The 21665-nt window shown below is 48.5% G+C and overlaps 2 protein-coding genes across 2 annotated transcripts; one reads left to right on the forward strand and one right to left on the reverse strand.

Moving 5' to 3' along the window:
• The first annotated feature begins 2217 nt into the window (after positions 1-2217).
• On the forward strand, positions 2218-9407 carry atic (5-aminoimidazole-4-carboxamide ribonucleotide formyltransferase/IMP cyclohydrolase). Its single transcript, XM_084476042.1, has 15 exons — positions 2218-2349; positions 2520-2646; positions 2792-2935; positions 3433-3521; positions 3604-3755; positions 4667-4823; positions 5104-5229; positions 5557-5664; positions 5944-6029; positions 6127-6216; positions 6657-6782; positions 7260-7352; positions 8143-8325; positions 8551-8706; positions 9044-9407. The coding sequence occupies exons 1-15, from the start codon at positions 2331-2333 to the stop codon at positions 9161-9163; spliced, it is 1776 nt and encodes a 591-aa protein (XP_084332168.1). The 5' UTR covers positions 2218-2330; the 3' UTR covers positions 9164-9407.
• Positions 9408-10412: 1005 nt separating this feature from the next.
• Positions 10413-21617, reverse strand: fn1b (fibronectin 1b; the record flags this gene model as incomplete). The annotated part of the gene is made up of 20 exons (XM_084476332.1): positions 10413-11108; positions 11489-11584; positions 12667-12773; positions 13078-13203; positions 13683-13844; positions 14140-14278; positions 14555-14991; positions 15629-15718; positions 16008-16196; positions 16744-16833; positions 16923-17102; positions 17253-17340; positions 17541-17731; positions 18261-18530; positions 18901-19017; positions 19287-19442; positions 19975-20136; positions 20429-20545; positions 20979-21245; positions 21392-21617. Coding segments are annotated over 20 exons (3282 nt in total), but the record flags the coding sequence as incomplete, so codon positions are not given.
• Positions 21618-21665: the final 48 nt, after the last annotated feature.

Here is a 21665-nt window from a genome sequence, read left to right on the forward strand (position 1 = left end):
TACCCATTTTCATAGTTAAATAAATAAACAAATAAAAAAAAACTCTCTTTGACTTTCCGTGCGATATAAATCAGTGGCAACAGACAGGACCTCCTCGTTGTTCCCACCCTGGAGTTTAATCAATCAGCACCATGTCGGGCTCATTAGGAAGATATGAACAGATTGTGTGATCTTTTAAAGTAATCACACGTATTGGTTTAGGTTCCCGCTGCCCTGTCCTGTCACTTAATCTAATAGGGAGGGAGGAGGATGACAGACGACGGGCCATAAATCCGCATCTGCTCCTTTCTAACCGCTATTGAAGGCTGGAAAAAAGGCCAAGTTTTGGCAATAAAGTTTATTGAAAAGGTGCGGCCTCCCGTTCCAACCGCGGGACGCAATCATAAGAGGCGTTTATTGTTGCAGGAAATGTATGTTTTGTTACAGGTGTCTGGCGAGCTGGTGATGTTCTGCAAAATGGTCTAATGCCATTTTCTTCTGCACGCTCTTTGCGGGATAGTTAAAGAAAGACCACAAACACTCACGCACACGCACACGCACGCACACGCAGGCACGCACACACGCGCATACACACACACACACACACACACACACACACACACACACACACACACACACACACACACACATTTTAGCTTTCATAAGTGAAATGGGCACATCAAATATTATGGGTTCTCATTTTTTAACACAGGCTTGAACATTATATCCCCCCAAAAAACATGATATCTGTAAAAAAAAAAAAAAAAAAAAAAAATTACTCTGTTAGTAAAATAAAACGTATCAAATTGTGAAAAAAAGTGATGAGCATAATGGAAGAAATTTACATTTCAGATCGTAACAAACCGGAATACTTCGAGAAGCAGTAAAATACACGGAGAGACGCTGACATCTAGTGGCAGAAACTCGAACTGCTCTGCATTGTATGTTTTAGGCAAAACGTTGAGATGTGATATTTACTCAGAGATAGACAAACAGACAGATAGACACAGAGAACGATAGACGGACAGAAAGGCAGAACATACAGATATACAGACAGGACTATAGACAGACCCATTTTTTGCTAATCTAATTCCCTTAAACATGTGGGTGATGTTTCACCGTATGGCGAACATACAGCACAACAGCTGCTCTCTCTTACCACGAATTACCCACGGGATTCATCAATTACAATCCTATCTTATTTTATCCTATAATACATCATATTCTTCTTCTTTCATAAAGAATATGTGATAGTAGGCCTAATGTCTGCGTGCTTTGTCAGTGTTCCTTGTGTGAAGACACACACACACACACACACACACACACACACACACACACACACACACACACACACACACACACACACACACACACACACACACGCAAGATTTCAGGGGCTGTTCCGAATATCTTATTCATATCCATGTTCACGTTGATGTATTAAATACAGTATATATGTGTGCATTTGAAAGAAAATGAAATAATACCCATCGGTCGGTAACAAATTAAGCGCATATGGATATATAGCCTACAATTATTGGGGGCGGGGGGATTCAGAACAAAAAAAAAAAAAAATAGGCCTAGGCCTACTTGTGTATTAAAATATATAATTTTAGTTATTTCTTAAACAGAATATAGCCCTACCCCGAATATGCTCCCTCAAAACCCCAAATGAGCATGAGAAACACGCCAGGAGCAGTTGACCTAACTATCTAACTCACTAACATCCATAAATGAACCCAGATAGTGTGTAGGCCTACATCCCATCACACCTCGAGCTGTTACTATGCATTTCCATATTCATTTTGTGTGCATGTGTATGTGAATGTCTTATCATAAAATAACTTTAGGATATAAGTAATTATGTCCATAGAAGCACGAGAGAAATTGAGAAAAACGTTACATTCTGTCAATATTGACAGTATTGACAATATTGATAATATTGACAGAATCAATATCTATAGAGCAACGGAGAGCATTAGTAGGCCTAATTTTTTCTGTATTTAACTTGAGAGGTATACAAACGCTGCTTACTTCAGCAGTCTAATAACGTTAACGTAACCAGTCAGTAATCACGGACCGCGTGGTCGGTATTGCTGTGACGTCATAGGACGCCATATCTTTTTTTTCTATCGTATTTGATCCGAAACTTTATTAATCGCCGTGCTGTGATTGGACAGAGCGCGGGCGGACGGGAGGGGGCGGTACAGAGAACAACGTGCGTGTCTGTCTCTTCCCTGTCGCTCCACAGGCTCCCCACTCTCTGCGCGGCACCAACTTACTCACCAAACTCCGAAGAAAGTGAACCAGACTCCGTCTTTCGGTCACTTTTTGTGGGTCCCGCTGCAGACATGGCCTCCTCTGAACTTGGTAAGCCCTTCTGTTGTTTTCGCAAACCGAATAATAAAGCACCATCGTGCTCAATGCTAACACAAACACTGGCTCTTTCTAACTGAGCCAAGTTCAACCGGGAAACTCTGAAAATGGTCGTGAACTACTTCGACTGCTTGAATAACGGTTGTATCCTTTGACACCCACAGCTCTGTTGAGTGTGTCCGACAAGACTGGACTGTTGGAGTTCGCCAAGAGACTCGTGAACACGGGTCTGTCGCTGGTGGCGTCCGGGGGAACCGCGAAGGCGCTGCGGGATGCTGGCCTGGCGGTCAGGTAGGCCCACCACGACCCGGTTTAGACTGCTCCTACTCTCTTACTCAGGGGGTTAACACACTACCACATCGCTGTTGCTTCTATGTGCCAGTTTGAGTGTTGCATATTAAAAGTGTGTGTGTGTGTGTGTGTGTGTGTGTTTCAGGGACGTGTCTGAGCTAACGGGTCATCCAGAGATGCTCGGGGGGCGGGTGAAGACCCTACACCCCGCAGTCCACGGAGGCATCCTTGCCCGACGTACCCCGTCAGACACGGCTGACATGGAGAAGTTGGGCTACAGTCTGGTCAGGTGAGACTTGGTCACACAAACCAATCCGATTGATAAAGATGAAGCCAGATGTGCGAGCCTACGATCCTAGTGAATTGATTGAATGAAACCCCCACGACACGTGAATCAGATCTACCGACTGTAATTGAGGATGTGTTGCTGGTCCCATGACGCGGGTCATTATACCAATGGGGGAAGGAGGGATTAATGTGTGTCCTCTCAAACAAGCTTTTGATTGGTAGGTCAGTTTGTTGAGAGAGCACATGATTTGTATTAAGCAGGGTTTGACAGGTTAAAACCTTAACGTGGGCTCCTACTCACCAGATGCAAATCATCAATAGAAGTAATAAAAAAAAACTGACAAGAAAGATGTCAGCTTCTCTTGATTGTATGAAAACTATTCATAAAAAAAAAAGATGGAGCTAAAATAGGTAATTTGCTACAACTTTAAAACCGACATGACTCATTCCAAAGTGGCAGCTTTATTCCCAGTGTTTATGAAGTGTCGGTTTGTGTAGGGTGGTTGTGTGTAACCTGTACCCCTTCGTGAAGACCATCTCCACCCCCGACGTGACGGTGGAGGACGCAGTGGAGCAGATCGACATTGGTGAGTCGATATAATGTTGTTTGTGAGCGATATGAGAGTATCTTTAAAACAACACTGATCACCCCCTCATGTTTGGTTGTAGGCGGGGTCACCCTGCTCAGAGCGGCGGCCAAAAACCATGCTCGCGTCACCATTGTGTGCGACCCAGCTGACTACCCTCTGGTTGCCACGGAGATGGAGGGCTCGGAAGGCAAGGACACGTCTCTGGAGACACGCAGGACCCTGGCTCTGAAGGTATGACATCACGGTTCAAGACATTGGGAGAAGTTTGCATCACCACCTTGCCGACGTCAGGGATTGAGCAACGGCAGTTTGATTGGCTAATCACGTCATGTGGGTTTGGTTGAAGCACTTTTGGTTGAAGCACATCTCAAACTGTATTCCCTTGTTAGAAATCTGTCTTTTCCCCTTCAGGGAGGGAGGGTGTTAACCTTGCCATACATTCATGAAAAAAACAATGTTTCACTTTTTAAGCATTGTTCTCGGTCTTCTCCCTTGTCATGGTTTTTTGGGTCACATGAGGATAGCGACTGAATTGTGCTTGAGTCGTGGAGTTGAAGCCGCTGATTTCATCTCCAATGATAGTCGGCGGCTGGTGTTTTGGCATTGTGTTTCCAATTTGACAAGATTTTATCTGTTAAATTTGAAACTTTGTCCGATACGTCAACAAACCTCGGACCGAAGTCCAGCTGGGGTCTCGAAGGTTCATCAGCTGAAATGCAGAATTGTAACATTTGTTTCGACTGGTTCTCATGCCAACACTTGAGCTCATCTGGTGTGGTCATCATGTGCACATCGATCCTCAGTAAGCTCAGGTAGCCTCTAGGCTGTGTGTCAGTTATGCACTCGCTATTTTTACCGAGTGCACAGATGCTACTCAATGCTACTGATCTTTGGACACAAATAAACCAGTTTGAATCCTAACGTACAAAGATGCCTACAGTTGTGGGCCGACACACTAATTCAAATTTAAAACCATTAACCTTAATCTTAATCAGATGTTCAACTGTGTTTCAGAAACAGTTGCTCCTGTAAACTATTGTTTTTCAGTGGTTTTTATCATTGATAATTTTCAACAATGCTTCTAAACTGAATCTGAGATCGAAAAGAATTACTCTTAATCCTAATCTGAATCCATGTCCCAGGCCTTCACCCAGACGGCGCAGTACGATGACGCCATCTCAGACTACTTCCGGGGCCAGTATAGCCGCGGGGTTTCCCAGCTGCCCCTGCGTTACGGGATGAACCCCCACCAGGCCCCTGCCCAGCTCTACACCCTGCACTCTGCCCTCCCCCTCACAGGTAGGCTCCTCCCACTCATAGACAAGCCACTCCCCCCTCAAAGGTAACCCCTCCCACTACTATGTTATCCCCACCCTCACACTCATAGACAAGCCCTTCCCTCTCACAGCTAAAATCCGTTAGTGGCATGTAAACGGCCTATTTGTATATAAATTGTAACTGAATATTGTTGATATTATGGTATTTATATTATGTTAAGAAATGGGTTGTCGGTATTGAACAAATGGTTTCCTAAGTAGGTTAGTGTTGTAGTTCTCACTGTGTTTTGTGTGTTGATCAGTGGTGAACGGTTCCCCTGGCTTCATCAACCTGTGTGACGCCCTCAACGCCTGGCAGCTGGTAAGAGAGCTGAAGGCGGCCCTGGGACTGGCTGCTGCCACCTCCTTCAAGCACGTCAGCCCTGCAGGTAAATGCATTTTCTCGGGCTCTTTCTACTTCTGTTTCTCTATCCATCTCTCTTTGTGGTTCTCTCTCTCTGTCTGTCTGGGTCGCTCTCTCTCTATCATCTCTAGTCTCCATTTATGTCTGAATCCATTTCCCTCTCATGTTCTCTCTACGTCTGTCTCTCCCTGTCCATCTATCTATGTTTTGGTCTGTCTGTCTCTGTCTCTCTATATCAATGTCTCTGTCTCACAATCTCTCTACTTCTCTGTTTCTCTCCATCTTCGTCTTGCTGTCTCTCTCATTGTGTCTCTCGGGTTCACTATGTCTCTCTCTCTGTTTTGGTCTCTAGGAGCTGCGGTGGGGGTTCCTCTGTCTGAGGAGGAGGCAAAGGTGTGCATGGTGAGTGACATGCTGCAGGACCTCACCCCGTTGGCCTCCGCCTACGCCAGGGCCAGAGGTCAGTCATCATAATAAATATAATGGTCTAGAAAAAGAGGGAGAATGTTGAGAAAATGGCTGCTGGTCCTGCTGTTACTCTGGGAACTATTTGAGGGAAAAGAACAGTGATGCAAACTTATGTCATGTTGGCTTTCCAAACTGAACTGTATTTAGTGAAATCTGTCATATAATGCCATGGATTTTAAATGATACTCTAAAATACTGCAAAGTTAATCAATATCACTTGTGTGTGTCATGACATTCCCTAATGACATGAATTCCCTTCCTGTCCCCTAAGGTTCCGACAGGATGTCGTCTTTCGGAGACTTCATCGCCCTGTCTGACGTTTGTGACGTCCCCACGGCCAGGATCATATCTAGAGAGGTAGAGGACATGCTTCCCACCGACCAATAGCAAGGCTTTTCATTGGCTTGGCTAACCCTAACCCTGAGTGTCCTGGTTTCTGATTGGTTGTTCCCAGGTGTCTGATGGCATCATTGCCCCAGGATACGATGAGGAGGCTCTGAAGATCCTGGCCAAGAAGAAGGGCGGGAAATACTGTGTTCTCCAGGTACATAGACCCCTGGATAATGAGTATTCAATTAAATACGGTGTGCTCCAGGTACATAGACCCCTGGATAATGAGTATTCAATTAAATACTGTGTTCTCCAGGTACATAGACCCCTGGATAATGAGTATTCAATTAAATACTGTGTGCTCCAGGTACATAGACCCCTGGATAATGAGTATTCAATTAAATACCGTGTGCTCCAGGTACATAGACCCCTGGATAATGAGTATTCAATTAAATACTGTGTGCTTCAGGTACATAGTCTCCTGAGAAATTACTATTTAATGTTGTACTGTGTTCTTCAGGTGTTATGTTCTGGTTGTACACAGGTTGTACATTATAATGGGTTGTCATGGTGCCATGGTCAGTCACCATGACAACCTGTTGTCCACAGCCAGTGATGGATTGTCATGGTAATGGTGTGTTTGGTCCGTTCCAGATGGACCCGGCGTACGAGCCTGACGAGCCAGAGGTCCGCGTGCTGTTTGGACTCCACCTCAAGCAGAGGCGTAACGGAGCTCCCATCGACAAGGAGCTCTTCAGCAACGTGGTTTCCAAGGGAACGGTGAGCCGCTCCTCATGCCTTTATCGTGTGTTTTCCAAAAGCTATCCCATAATAGTATTACAGGACTGTTCTTCTATATCGTTTGCCTCATAGCATTATTGCCTAAGTCATATTTTGGCCGAATTGTGATGTCTAACCTAACTCTACTCTCCTAATGCTGCTGATTCACTGCGACTCATTGGCTATATCCTAAGCCAATCAGTGTTTTTTTAAATTCTATAATCACTATCTGCCTAAGTCAACTATTTGACTGAGGCATTTTTGACACTCAATACAAGATGAACCTTAAAATACGGCTATTGCTATGAGCCCCACGTTATTTTGACCCTCTACTCGAATTTCTCCATATTTTGAACTTATCCACCCTTTCACAATTTAACAGTTTCAACATCAGCATGTCATGTAGGAATAACACAAACCTGGAGAATGTCGAGTCTCCCAGCAGCTGACGCTCTGGTGCTCTGTTCTATCCTCCAGCTCTCTGAGAAGGCCCTGCGCGACCTGACAGTGGCGACCATCGCCGTCAAATACACCCAGTCCAACTCTGTCTGCTACGCCAAGGATGGCCAGGTACCGGGGTCTGGGGGAGCGGGAGGCTCTGTGGGGTCACACCTAACCTAGGGGTCTCTTCCCTTGTAGGCCCATGGGCGACTGTTGAAGTCAGCCCAGAGAATGGCTTCCATGGTCTGTACTGTAAACAAAGTATTAATACACCTTTGGGGGTCTTTCAACCTGAACCAGAGCTCCGTCACATGAGGGTCACCCCTTATGTTGGGTTTAGGATTTAGGCTTTTGACTGGAGGGAATAAAATGAAGGAAGGAGAGTTTCAGAGGATTGTTGATTGGATATTGCAGATCAGGTGATCAGATTTGGTATTGGGTTCCCAGTGCTAATTAACAATTATTCGCCGAAGGAGGTGAATAATTGTTTTATTGTATACTACACGTGAACACTCCAAAAATAAACAAGATAACACTTTTTGCCAGCATTATTTGTTTTTATTAGCGTGACGAGACGACCGTCACACACGCAAAAACAATATCCTGAGTTTGAGATCTCAATCATGGGATATTGCTCAATATCCCGAGATAGCGAACCAATCAAATTGCACCATCTTAGGAGGTTCTCGTGTAGCATATATTAATATTTATTATCTTGCGACAGCTATACAAGCAAGCTGTGAGCAAAGAGAGCTAGTTAGTAATTGGTGTGTGTGTGTGTGTGTGTGTGTGTGTGTGTGTGTGTGTGTGTGTGTGTGTGTGTGTGTGTGTGTGTGTGTGTGTGTGTGTGTGTGTGTGTGTGTGTGTGTGTGTGTGTGTGTGTGTGTGTGTGTGTGTGTGCTCCCGTCCGTCCGTCCAGGTGATTGGTATTGGCGCGGGGCAGCAGTCTCGTATCCACTGCACACGTCTGGCCGGTGACAAGGCGGACAACTGGTGGCTCCGGCGGCACCCCAGGGTGCTGGGGATGAAGTTCCGCTCCGGGGTGAAGCGGGCGGAGATCGCCAACGCCATCGACCAGTACGTCAGCAACACCATCGGAGAGGTGAGCGCTTCTACTGCGGGAGTGAAGTACGGAGCGGTGTGTTGGATCTGTAGGAGAGCAGGTGTGTGTCTAGAGCAGGTATATCCATATAAAGTGTTTCTAAATCAGGTGTGTGTCTAGAGCACGTCTGTGTCTAGATCAAGTGTCTCTAGATCAGGTGTGTGTCTAGATGGGTCTGGAGCATCCAGTTTGAGGGGTGTGTGTGTGACACATTGTGTGTGACAGGGTCCGGACCTGGCTGCCTGGAAGGCGATGTTCGAGGAGGTTCCAGAGCCACTGACGGAGACGGAGAAGAAGAACTGGGTCAGCTCTCTGCAGGACGTGGCCCTCAGCTCCGACGCCTTCTTCCCCTTCAGGGACAATGTGGACCGCGCCAGGAAGGTACGTCTCTCACACACACAAGCATACACACCTCCACTTCCACCAACCGTTTACCTGGATCTAATCTAGTGGTGTTTTAGCTGGATCTAAGCTGTGTTTAAACTAAATCTAATCTGCTAGTCTCTAAGCTTCTGTTCAATCTATCCTTCTGGGAGAGTGGAATCTCATATCTTTAGAATTTTTCTGCAACAACCATTGACATCAAGTTTGAAAATTCTCAACACCCAATTGATCCAAAGTTGCCTGTCTCCTCCTTCCTCTTTTTTTCTTTTTCCTCCTGTGTCCTCTTTCCTTTTCGTGCTCCCCTTCCTCATTGTGTCCTCGTCCTCCTCTGTAGAGCGGCGTGGCGTTCATCGCGGCCCCCGGTGGCTCCACGGCCGACGATGTGGTGATCCAGGCCTGCAACGAGCAGGGCATCACCCTGGCCCACACCACCCTGCGCCTCTTCCACCACTGAGGCCTCTGGGAGCCTAGGGCCCCAGCTGCTTCACCACACTGGCTCTGTGTCTCAATCCCTTGCCAATGTCAGGAGACCGTAGTTACTTAGCTTTGCTATTTGTTACATTCCTAATGCTGTTACTGCACAACGTAGTGGAGAGGGGTAACCAGGGCACAACATTGCATACATTCCTATCCTACTAATGGAATTAACAATTGTTGGTTTCTTTATCATGTTTACATCTTGCATTAAAGCACTGCTGTAGAAAGAGTGGGTTCTGTTTGGTTCTTTGGTCAACAGTTGGGTTTTAGGGAGGGAGTTTTGATAATGCTATCAATACAAATGATCACAAATACAGGCATGCAAACGAGTCACCTTTCGGTGAAATTCGCAGTTTTTATCCAAAAAAAAATATATATATATATTTTTATTTTTTTTATATACTTTTTTTTTTTCATTTATTTATTAACTCCCCGGAGTATAACCCTGGAACCCCCTAGTGCAGCGGTTCTCAAACTATGGTACACGCAGGCACGTGCACACATAGGGCCCTAGGGGTGCTTGAGCCCCTGCCCTTTTTGCCTCGTATTAAAAAGTGCCCTCTGAGTGTTCTTCAACAAACGCGCCCGCAATAGTGCTCGTCCGCGATCGAACGCCCCCCCCCGTCAACAATCGCGCCAGCAATAGCGCTCGTCCGCGATCCAACCCCCTCGTCAACAATAGCGCTCGTCTGAGATCCAACCCCCCCCCCCCCTCAACAATCGTGAACTGTGTGTAGCAGAATAGGGTTTGTTATATTTTATAACCTTGTTCCTAATGATGGTACTTGGGGAGACAAATATTTTCTGAGGTGGTACGCGGTATAAAATGTTTGAGAACCACTGCCCTATGGGTCTGTGTTTTCCTCGGCTCACGCATCATTCTCACCTTTTTCACCTCAAACCAGTTTGCATGCCTGCAAATAGTCTTTACCCCTTTTTGGATTATTACCATTTAATACATCTGGTAAAAGAGTGATCTTAATTTCAGTTTTTTATTTATGGTTGTCTTATTTTACTGGAGTAAACAAACAAGTGTGACCTTAATGTGGTGTTAGTGGTAAGCAGCTTTACCACAACGGTGATGTTGTCCTGTGTTTAAATCAGTTGACAATACAAGGCTAATTATGTAGGATTTTATTTTTAAATTAGATGTCAATTACGTATTTGCTATAGCTGATACTATTTTTCTAACAAGTAGTAGGCCTACTGGTAAATAAAAGTGCAAGTTGTTTAAAATCTGTCCAGCTTTATTAAATTCAGATTTTTGTTACAGGAGCAGCCAATTTGGCACAAACGGTAAAGTACAAAAATATTCTTGCACACCCCACTACAGGCACTCACACACACGGTGACAGGAAGGATAAATTAGAAAAATAGTTCTGAGGAACATAACAAACTCACTCGGTGTCCATCTCACACACACTTCTAGCTCCTCCCTACTAAGAGACAGGAGGCCACGAACCAAACATACACTTACATGTACATTCCACTGCTTATCACAGCCACATTCTTCACAACAGTGCTTGATTTAAGACAGTTTCTGCTCTGCCATTAAGAAATCATCTTTTTTTTTGTGCCACAATACATGAGAATGGTGAGATTTATGAGAGTATAAAATAGGAGAGCAACATGCTCTCGGAAAAGGCAGGTGAACACAGAAAAACAGTGAAATACAACATGCTGTGCAATGAAGAGCAAGGCACTCGCAATGGAAGATCACAGCAAACGTTAGAACAGGAAGAATCTTGATACGAGTAGCAGAGCAACAGTTTCAGTGTGTTAGGCTTGTCGCTATGACAACCCGGGGAACTGACGGTGATGGGGGGGGGGGGGGGGGGGGGGTGATGTCTCTACTCCAGGGGGTTGTGAATGGCGTCTGCCAGCAGTTCTGGTCGGATACATTCGATGGGACAGTGTATTTTCTAGAGGGACACAAAGAAGGGGATTTAGAATTAGACCGATAGGGTAAAAATATATATATTCAAGCTAGACTCATTCATTTAAATAATATATTATTGTAAAATCCATACGTATTTAATGTTTGGATTATTTTGTACATTTGGTATTTCTTCCCTGCCATACCAAACCAGATTCAAGTATGGATCATCTAAACTTATTCTGATTCTGACATTTAAAAAAACGTCAGCCAGACAAAGCATTCAATTAAACAGCACGACACAAACATGTGGCCGATTTGTGTGGTCTGACATCACTTGTATAACCTGTGACGTTTACCAACGCAGTGCTGGAGGCGGTTAGGGTTAGATGGTGTTGGATGGTGGGCTCTGAGCACCGTACTCACCGGTCTGAAGGGGTTGTTGTCTCCATAGCGGACGGGCTGCAGCACGGTTGAGTCCACCCTGGTGCCCGGCTTGCGGCAGTTCTCACAACGCCAGCCCTTCAGGAAAACAACCAGAGAGTGGGTTTGGCTTGAGTTAACAGGAAGGAAGGACAGTGTAGGCCAGGGGCTTGGGTGATGAAAGGTTCTGGGTTCGATCCCGAATGACCAGAGTGTAACCTGTAAGGCATCCCTAACCCCCCCTGTCTAACCCCTACCTGCTCCTTAATGACCTGTCTCTGTACTGTCTAACCCCTACCTGCTCCTTAATGAACTTGTCTCTGTACTGTCTCCCGCCTTTCTCTGTACTGTCTAACCCCTGTCTCTGTACTGTCTAACCCAGTGAACCCCAATTAGCGGCCCGCGGGCCAGATCCGGCCCGCAGGAGTCAAATGTCCGGCCCGCGCTGACCCCAGTGGCATTCACATGTAAAAAAAAAAAAAAAGAAATATATTTTTTTTTTGTTTACAGACTGATGTTATTTGCTACACATATTTAAAAAGTTTAAAACTAATGTCACATATTGTGGTATCACATTTTAAAGCTAACTAACTAAAATCTTCCTGTGTCTCTTAGAGAGGGAGGGAGAGACATATAGAGAGGGGAAGAGAGTGGATGTGAACACACACTGATCTGGATGGATGGCACCAGGCCCAATGCCCTGTTGAAGACACACTGTGCTGATGCTATTTAAGTTTTTATGTTTGGGGCTGCTGCACTGTGTGCGTGTTTGTTTGCTGGACTTTTTGTTTGCTGATGTTCCAGCGGCATTTTAATAAATTAATGGTAGGTTTTGGACAAATTTTGTTTCAAGAGAGCATTATTGTGTGACTCCTAACACAGGGTATTTTCAACTACTACTAACAATTATAGTAATAATTAAAGCAAAATGTGCACATAAAAATCGCGAATTAAAAAAATTTAACGATATCTCGGCCCTTGGGGTGGCATGCTTGACCAAATTTGGCCCTCTGGCAAAACTAATTGGGGAACCCTGGTCTAACCCCTGTCTCTGTACTGTCTGACCCCTGTCTCTGTCTCTGTGGACTGGCTAAGCCCCTTTATAGATAGATATAGATAATAAATGGATAGATAATAGACAATGAATGAATGGATAGATAATAGATATAATATTGTCTCACCTGCTGTCCTCCGAAGCAGGAGCATGTGCAGATGGCTCCTTCGTACTCCTTCTGCCACTGCTGGCCCACCTTGTACGAGTTCCCCTCATCGTAACACACCGATTCATCTACACACACACACACACACACACACACACACACACACACACACACACACACACACACAGTTTGGTAAAGACACAATACAATACAAGCAGAACAATACACACAAAACACATCATCCACAACACAATGCGCACAAAACACACAACACACCCGATGCAACACAACTCCACCCAACACACACACACACACACACACACACACACACACACCACTGGGTTCAGCAGATCCAGCCCACCCAGCTCTCAGGCTGAGCGGGGGCCCCCTGAGCAGAGGGGGGAGGGTGAGGGAATCGAACGGGGAACTTACGCGGTTCACACTTGAACTCGCCCTTGCCGTTGCCCAGACACGTACAGCTCATCATGTGGCCGTTGTCCGCCTTGCGGTCCCACTTCTCGCCCACGCGGTAGTTGTGGCCGCTGTCGTGACACCACTCTGTTGGATTGGGTTATTATTTTAGTTAGTTATTATATTGTTTGCTATTATTCATTCACATTGTCATATTATGTTGTTAAGATGATTGATCTTGATTCTGATACATATTGTCATTCTATTAATACTGTTAATTATATTCATTCAATTGTGTACTACATGTCTATAAAATCGCTTTTCTTTTGTTGTTTTTGATTCATTTTACCCTCAGGAAGACAATAAAACCTTTTTTAAATTATTATTTTAATTATAATTATATGAAAACTGGTTCATATTATGTACTGTATAAACATGTATAATACATACATGTATATATATATATATATATATATATATATATGTTTATATGTATAATCTCAACAAATGGCACCGCCCGTAACACTGAATGGCCGACGGTCGACCCGGTCGACCCCACAGAGGCTCGTCCGTCTCCACTACAGTCCCCGGTGTGCAGCGCTGCATTGTGGGTGAGTGAGTCTTACTGGAGGAGTCGCACCGGAAGTGGCCGCTGCCCATGCCCAGGCACTTGCACCACAGCTTGAAGCCCGTCTCCGACATGCGCTCCCACTGGGCGCCCACCTCGTGGCTGGTGGCCGTGAAGGCGTCGTAGCAGGAGTCGCTGCCAGAGGCCCCGCCTTCGCTGACTAGAGGACGTTAGAGAGGGGCAAGAGAGAGAGAGAGAGAGAGAGAGAGAGAGAGAGAGAGAGAGAGAGGGAGGGAGGTAGAGGGACAAAGAGAGATTACAATACAATCATATTTAATCATACAATCATATTTAATTTCCCACAAGACGTCGTTGTTCTGAGATCTAGAATTAAGGTTCAGGAAAATCCCGAAAGATTCACGGAGAAGTTGGACCATTGCCATAGTTTTCCCAAACGTCGATTCCTGATATTTATTGTCAAAACTGACTTGAGGTTGCAGACTTCCTGGTCTCACCTGAGTTGCCGGCGGTGATGTAGGTGTCCAGGATCTTCTCCTTCAGGAGCCCCTTCAGGGCCTCCACGATGACATTGTAGGACACCCCCGAGCTCAGGCCCACCAGGGTGGCGCTGGTGGCGGTGTTGGGCAGACGCATCTGACACAAGACGAGAAGCGATACATCACTATATCAATCAATGAAGTACTTCACTCATTTATTGCCAGGGCTTCTTGACACTCATAGGCGTCCACACTGAGGATCTCATCTCACTTGGAAGTCCATCTCTAACGACCCCACCGTTAACACACCCACTAACACCCTTCACTACCACCACGAGACTGTCTCACTCCCCTGGAAGCCCATCTCTAATGGCCCCACCACTAACAGCCTTCACTACCACCATGAGGCTGGCAGGCCGACTGCCTCACTCACCTGGAAGTCCATCTCCCCGCTCTGGGAGGGCGGGCGGCAGGTGACCAGGTAGGCGGTGCTCTGCTGGTAGGCGGGCCAGCGGACGGTGGTGCGGGTCTGGGCCTCCTGGGGCAGCCCGGTGGCCTTCTCTATGAAAGCAAACGGGTTAACGGCGGGCAGCGGGGGCGCCACCACGGGGATGCGGTTCCCCTCGCGGTCGGGCAGCGGCAGCAGCACCAGTGTCTCGCGCAGCGGCGCCTGGGGCTGCTGGCCGCCGCCGCCGCCGCCGTTGCCGCTGAAACCGCCGTTGTTACCGCCGTTGTTGCTGTACTCGTACTCCACGCCCTGGCCGTGGCCGTCCTGGCCCGGCTGGCCGCTGGAGGTCACCAGGATGTCGGAGGTGTCGGGCTCTTCCAGATCCCCGCCGGGGTTGGTGGGGATAAGCGAGGGCTCCTCCTCTACGCGGGGCAGAGAGGGTTAGCCGGCAGGTTAGACTGGGCGAGCGGGAGGGGGGGGGGGCGCAGTAGCATGTCTCGGCCAGCAGGGGGGGGCGATGTTTCTCATGCGCAACACCCTGGGTGTTTGAGAAGTATCGTCAACACGCAGGGGATGTTTTGAATGGTGTTTCCAGAAGGCATTCAAAATCACAGATACTGTTTAAAGTTTCCTAATAAACAGTATCCACTGGTTGTTTAATTCACAGACTCTGGTGTTTGTAGAGCTATCTCTGCAGTAGTATTTTGTTAATTCCAAATGCTTGGATTACTTACTGTCTGTGTCAGTTACAGTTCTGACTGTAGTACTACCTGCCTCAAATCTGATGGGCTTGCATATAGTATATAGTACAGTACCTTTAGAAGTACATACACTTGTTATGCAAAATTGTGTGCATTGCCAGACACACGCACACTTTATATATGCACACGCACGCAAGTGCATACTTACCTTTGTGCTGTTTCCCAGGTGGGTGGAGAAGTTGTTACATTGTTGGATCTCATGTATATTTGCGCGTGTGTGTGTGTGTGTGTGTGTGTGTGTGTGTGTGTGTGTGTGTATGTGTGTGTGTGTGTGTGTGTGTATAACTAAAGCACTCACTGGTCTTGACTCTGCCTTCGAGGGCGGGGCTCTTCTGGTTGTTCTGCATGGCGTAGATCTTGATGAGGTACCGGGTGTTGGGTCTCAGGCCTGGAGGAACACAGCGCCAGAGTCAGACCCTACCACCTCCACTCGCACCCCCCTCAGCGGCCCTCAGTGGGGAGAGGGAGGGGTCCTTCATGAAGGGACCTAAGTCACCACCAGGGGATGTGATAGTTGAATAGCCGTCACAAGCCATTTCAACAGTCCACAATCCACTGGATAGGCTGGTTGGTTGGTCTGTCTATCCTACCAGTTGGTACAGTCCACTGGGGAGAGAGAGAGAGAGAGAGAGAGAGAGAGAGAGAGAGAGAGAGAGAGAGAGAGAGAGAGAGGGTACCGTAGATGGTGGCGTAGGTCTGTCCGGCGTGGGGGGACTGGCTGAGGGCGCGCGGGGGTCCGCCGGACTCCTCGTAGGTGACGTAGTAGCCGGTGATGCGGGTGGAGGGAGGCTGCCAGCGGAAGGACACGCTGGTGGGGGTCACAGAGAGGACCTCCAGGGCAGAGGGCGGCTGGAACGACGGTTGGGCTGAAACACAAAAACATGTACATTTATTTGATGTAAACATATTTCAAATATAAAAATAAAAATATGCAAATCCATGATACATATTTGTTACACATTCATGTATTTCTTTTATTTGTACTTTGAGAACTGGTGATTGTTCCTAGAGTGGACTGCCTCTGTGCGTGTGTGGTACCTGTGGTCTCAGTGAGGGTGTAGGGGCCGCTCTGTGTGTGTGTGTGTGTGGTACCTGTGGTCTCAGTGAGGGTGTAGGGGCCGCTGTGTGTGTGTGGTACCTGTGGTCTCAGTGAGGGTGTAGGGGCCGCTCTGTGTGTTTGTGTGGGGTGCAGTACCTGTGGTCTCAGTCAGGGTGTAGGGGCCGCTCTGTGTGTGTGTGGTACCTGTGGTCTCAGTGAGGGTGTAGGGGCCGCTCTGTGTGTGTGTGTGTGGTACCTGTGGTCTCAGTGAGGGTTTAGGGGCCGCTCTGTGTGTGTGTGTGTGGGGTGCAGTACCTGTGGTCTCAGTCAGGGTGTAGGGGGCGCTCTGTGTGTGTGTGTGTGGGGTGCAGTACCTGTGGTCTCAGTCAGGGTGTAGGGGGCGCTCTTCGCAGCCCCGTTCAGGGTGAACATGACGATCTCGTAGGCCGTGTTCGGCTGCAGACCTTCAACGACAAGGGAACCAAGTGCGTTGTCAAAAGGGAAACACGCGGCACGTTCATAAACGCTCCACCCTGTCAGCCTCGAACCTTACCAGTCAGGGTGTACTGCTTCTTGTCTCCCGGGACCACCTCTCTGATGGGGGCGCTGGACCTGTCCACGGGCGTGGTCAGGATGAGGAAGCCGGAGATGGGCTCCACCTTGGTGCGCCACACCAGGGTGAAGGAGTTCTCCGTCTTCTCCCTGACGACCACTTGACGCGGAGCGCTCACTTCTACACACGCAAGGGACAGCGTCAGACTCCAGGAGCTGGCTGTGTGTGTGTGTGTGTGTTTATCTGTGTGTGTTTGTATCTGTGTGTGGGTGTGTGTGTGTGTGTGTGTGTGCGTGTATGTGTGCATGTGTGTGTGTGTGTTTGTGTTACCTTGCAGTGTGGTGACTTCTTTGGTTAACGGTTGGCTGGAGAGAGTGTTTTGAAGCGCAAACACCTGGATGATGTACGTGGTTCCCACCTGAAACACACACACACACACACACACACACACACACACACACACACACACACAAATGATATTGAGGAATGAAACAACAGGAATAAAAACTCCTAGCTTCCACAGTTAGAGGACACCAGGTCAAAGGGCATGGCAATGCACATGGGGGCGTGGCCAGGACAGAAGGGGGGAGGGGACATGTGGGCGGGGGCGGGGCCTACCATCAGGCCGCTGGCGGTGGCGCTGGTGGTGTCGGGGGCCAGGTTGAGCTCCTTGGCGGGCCCCTGGTAGCTGTCCTTGGGGAGGAACAGCACGCGGTAGCCTGTCAGCTGGGAGTCGGGGGCCCGCCAGGACAGGACCACAGTGGTGGCCTCCAGGGAGTCCAGCTTCAGGTCCGTGGGGGCGGGGATGGCTGGAGGTCGGGGACAAAGACAACAACAACAAAAGAGCAAGTAATCAGAATCCAAGGTTTGCGGGCCAAATATTGTAGGAATCATTAAGGAAAATTCTGCCTGGAACTGTTCCATATTTGTTTGTGTTCCAACATATACTGTGTGTGTGTGTGTGTGTGGTGTGCATTTGAGCATGCTTGTAGGTGTGCGGGATGTGTGCGTGCGTGTCTGTGCGTGCATGTATCTGCGTGCGTTTATATGCGCGCGCGTATGTGCGTGCGTATACGTGTGTGTGGTTTGTAAATGCGTGCGTGCGTGTGTGGTGTGCAAGCGTGTGCGTGTACGTGAGTGTACAACCACGCGGACATCTGCGTGGTTGTACGCGCGCGCACGCATGTGTGTGTGGTGTGTGCATGTGTGCGAGTGTCTGCACGCAACGCATGTGTGTGCGGTGTGTATCTGTGCGCGCTTTTGTTTGCATGCGTGCGTGCGTGCGTGCGTGCATGGTCTCGCGCCCTGCTCTGATTGGAGTCGGCCGCCTGCTCCTACCGGTGGCCTGGGAGCCCACCAGGGGGCTGCTGGGCCGGCGGTCCTGGTAGGCGATGACCTTGACGGTGTACACGGTGCCCGGCCGCAGGTTGCGCAGCAGCGCGGTGCTCTGGTCGGGGCGGGGGGCCGGACGCAGGTCCCGCTCCCGCTCGCCGGGGCTGGAGTACAGCACGCGGTACGAGGAGACGCTGCCGCCGGGACGGGCCCAGGAGATGCGCATCGATTCCGAGCCCACGTCGGAGAAGCTGAGCTGCTTGGGGGCGTCCATGTCTGCGGGCACAGGGAGAGGTTTGGGCTGTTAGTCCCGTGGCCGAGGGGGTTGGATACGGTCGTCATGCACCCCACTTTTACTCACTGTGGGCTTTACGAATAGTTATTACATAAATGTATAATAATATTATAGATATTATTATATATGTATAATATTGTATATATATTGTTATTGTTATTTGTGTTGAATTATTAGGATTTTTGTTCTTATTTTAATCCTAACTGTTGATATGATGCATTATTAAACATTAATCGACATTATTAATAGTGTGCTATTATTATTCTGTGTCGATTTGTCACTATCTCACAGTCTGAAAATACAAAAGAAAACAAAGGCCATTTCTGGTCATGCGACCAGGTCTCCACCAACCGGTGGTGGCGGTCTGCACGGCGGGCGGGGAGGCCTTGTTGTCCTTGTCCAGGGCGAACACGCGGACGGAGTAGACAGTGGACGGGTTCAGGCCGGTGATGGTCTTCTCTGTCTGGGCTGAACAGGACAGACAGGAGGGCAGCATGATGAGTAAGGGTGGCACCGAGGCCCAGAAAGCAACACAATATTGTCATCTGTATTCCATTTATACATATTAGTGAATAAATGGTAATGTTTTATATATTTTGCATACAAAATATTTTGTATTTCGCGTGCGTGCACACACACACACACACACACACACACACACACGTAACAATAGTATGCACACAAAGCATGAACTGGTTCCAGCCGTTGAAGGACCAGCCGATCCCCTGGTAACGTACCCGGGCCCAGGACCTCGGAGAAGGTGTTCTCGGGCTGGTTCTCAGGGCTGCTGGAGATCCTGTAGCCGGTGACGGGGCCCGGGGCGGGGCTCCAGCGGACGCTGAGGGAGTCGGTCGTCTTCCCGGTGACCTCCAGGCCGGTAGGACTGTCCATTTCTGGGGGAGAGAGACAGATCTTGTCTCACAGCGTATCTCTAACGGTAACATTCACTCACACTGGGGACGGGGTTTGGCTGAAAGAAGGATATTTGACCAACCCTGTAATGTTCAGACAATACCATCTATCTCGTGTTTGCCATGGTTTAATATGCTATTTATTCTTATGTCTTTAATATTTGCCGTACTGCATTTTGTGCTTTTTTATTTTGGTTGTTTTAATGTTTTTCTTTAATGTGACTTTTTAGCAAAACTTGACCGTAAAGCTGTCCACTTTGGCACTGCGTTCAAAGGTCAAACACCTTCAACTCTGACCCGGTTGACGACCTCTTGAAGCACGACCAATCAGAAGACAGCGTTGTTGTCGGTTTTAAACAGAACCTAGAGGCTGGTGGCTTTCTTAATTTCTAAACCTTAATCAGTGTTTATGAGTTCAAGGCGCTGACCTCCTGTCTGTTGGTTGTCCACATTCCTACATCCGCCCTAGTGTGTCTAGGCTCATCTAGAGACTCATCCCTGAGCCGCTCCTCACCGGTGGTGTGTGTGACGTAGACGGGGGTGCTGTAGGAGGGGCTGTCCCCCCGCCCGCTGATGGCGTACACGGTGATGGTGTAGTCGGTGGCCGGGCTCAGGCCGGTGATGGTGGCGTTGGTCTCCCTGCCGGGCAGGGTGAACTCCAGCGGGGTCTCCCCAGCTGGAGGCAGGGGGGAGAGAGGAGGACGGGGGTGGAGGGCGGGGTGGGAGAGAGAGAGAGAGAGAGAGAGAGAGAAAAAATAAGAGAGAGGAAGAGGCAGAGGGAGAGCGAGAGAGGAAGAGGCAGATGGGGAGAGAGTGAGGGAGAGGGAGAGGGAGAGGGAAAGAGAGGCAGAACAAGAGGTGAAGGAAGGGAGCACATTAAGGTCAGTCGATAGTCGTCGCTACCATTTGTATGGTTGTGATTGTGTTGTTGCGTTTCACTGCTGATTGACGCCTGAGGCGGGCTGTACCTTTGGTTCCGTAGGTGATCCTGTAGTACCTCACGGTGGCCGAGGGGGCGTCCCAGCTGATGCTGATCTTGGTGGGCTCAGAGGAGACCACCGCCAGGTCACTGGGGGCGTCCGAGGCTGAGAGACGGCAAGGGACGTGACGTAGCTCTGTTATAGTCACCGCAGTAACCATGGGTACGCTGTCCCCATAATTCCGCCACTGTATAACACCATATCACCGTATTTTCACTGATGCTGGACAGACTGTAGCCTATAGAGGGCAGCAGGGATTGAACCCAGGACTATACATTTACATTTTACATTCAGGGGATTTTGCTGACGCTTTTATCCAAAAGCGACTTACATTCATACACACACCGACGGCGGAGTGGTCAGGGTGAGGCGTCCTGGCTCAGGGACACCTCATCACTCAGCTAGGAGGAGCCGGGGGATCGAGCTAGCAACCTTCCGGTTATCAGTGAACCCGCTCTACCCACTGAGCTACTGCTGCCCCCCCCACACTATACTCTATAGATTCATATATATATAAACAATTAGCGCTAGAACTCACTGGTGCCCTGCGTGCCCGTCAGAGGCAGGCTCTCGTCGCGGCCGTTGACGGCGAACAGGGACACCAGGTACTCGGTCTCGGGCTCCAGGGAGGTCAGGGTGTAGCGGTTCCGGCTGGGGGGCAGGCGCTCCTCCTTGGTCCGCTTGTTGTTCACCTGCTCGTAGCGCAGCCGATAGCCGCTGATGACGGCCGTGGGCGCCACCCAGTGGACGGTGAAGGAACTGGTGCCAATGTCGGAGAAGTCCAGACCGGTGGGGGAGTCCAGGGCTGGGTGGTGGTGGGAGGGAGGGGAGGAAGAGAGGGTGGAGTGGATGGAGGGGTGAGGTCGGAGCTACACACAGATGCGCGAACGACCGCAAAGTGTACAACCACGCGAGGAACAGAAATCGAGCTCTTTCGTTTGTCAAACTCACTGGTTTTCTGTGTTGTTGTCACCGGCTCGCTCTCTCGGTCTCCGAACACAACCACCACGCTGATGTGGTACTCGGTGTAGGGCAGGAGGTCTGCACGGGACCACAAGAGAGACGTCAAATCACTGACAATAAGTGGGAAAAGATATATGCAGCAAGAAACAGTTTTACACAGTCCTGTAACCTGAGTGAGTGTGTTGGGGCTTGTTAGACTTAAAAAGTTATAACTTTAAACAAATATTATGATGATCAACGTCATCATTGATAGAAAAATGAC

This window comes from Micromesistius poutassou (genome assembly GCF_964030765.1).
Source record: "Micromesistius poutassou genome assembly, chromosome: 12".
NCBI classification, from domain to species: Eukaryota; Metazoa; Chordata; class Actinopteri; order Gadiformes; family Gadidae; genus Micromesistius; species Micromesistius poutassou.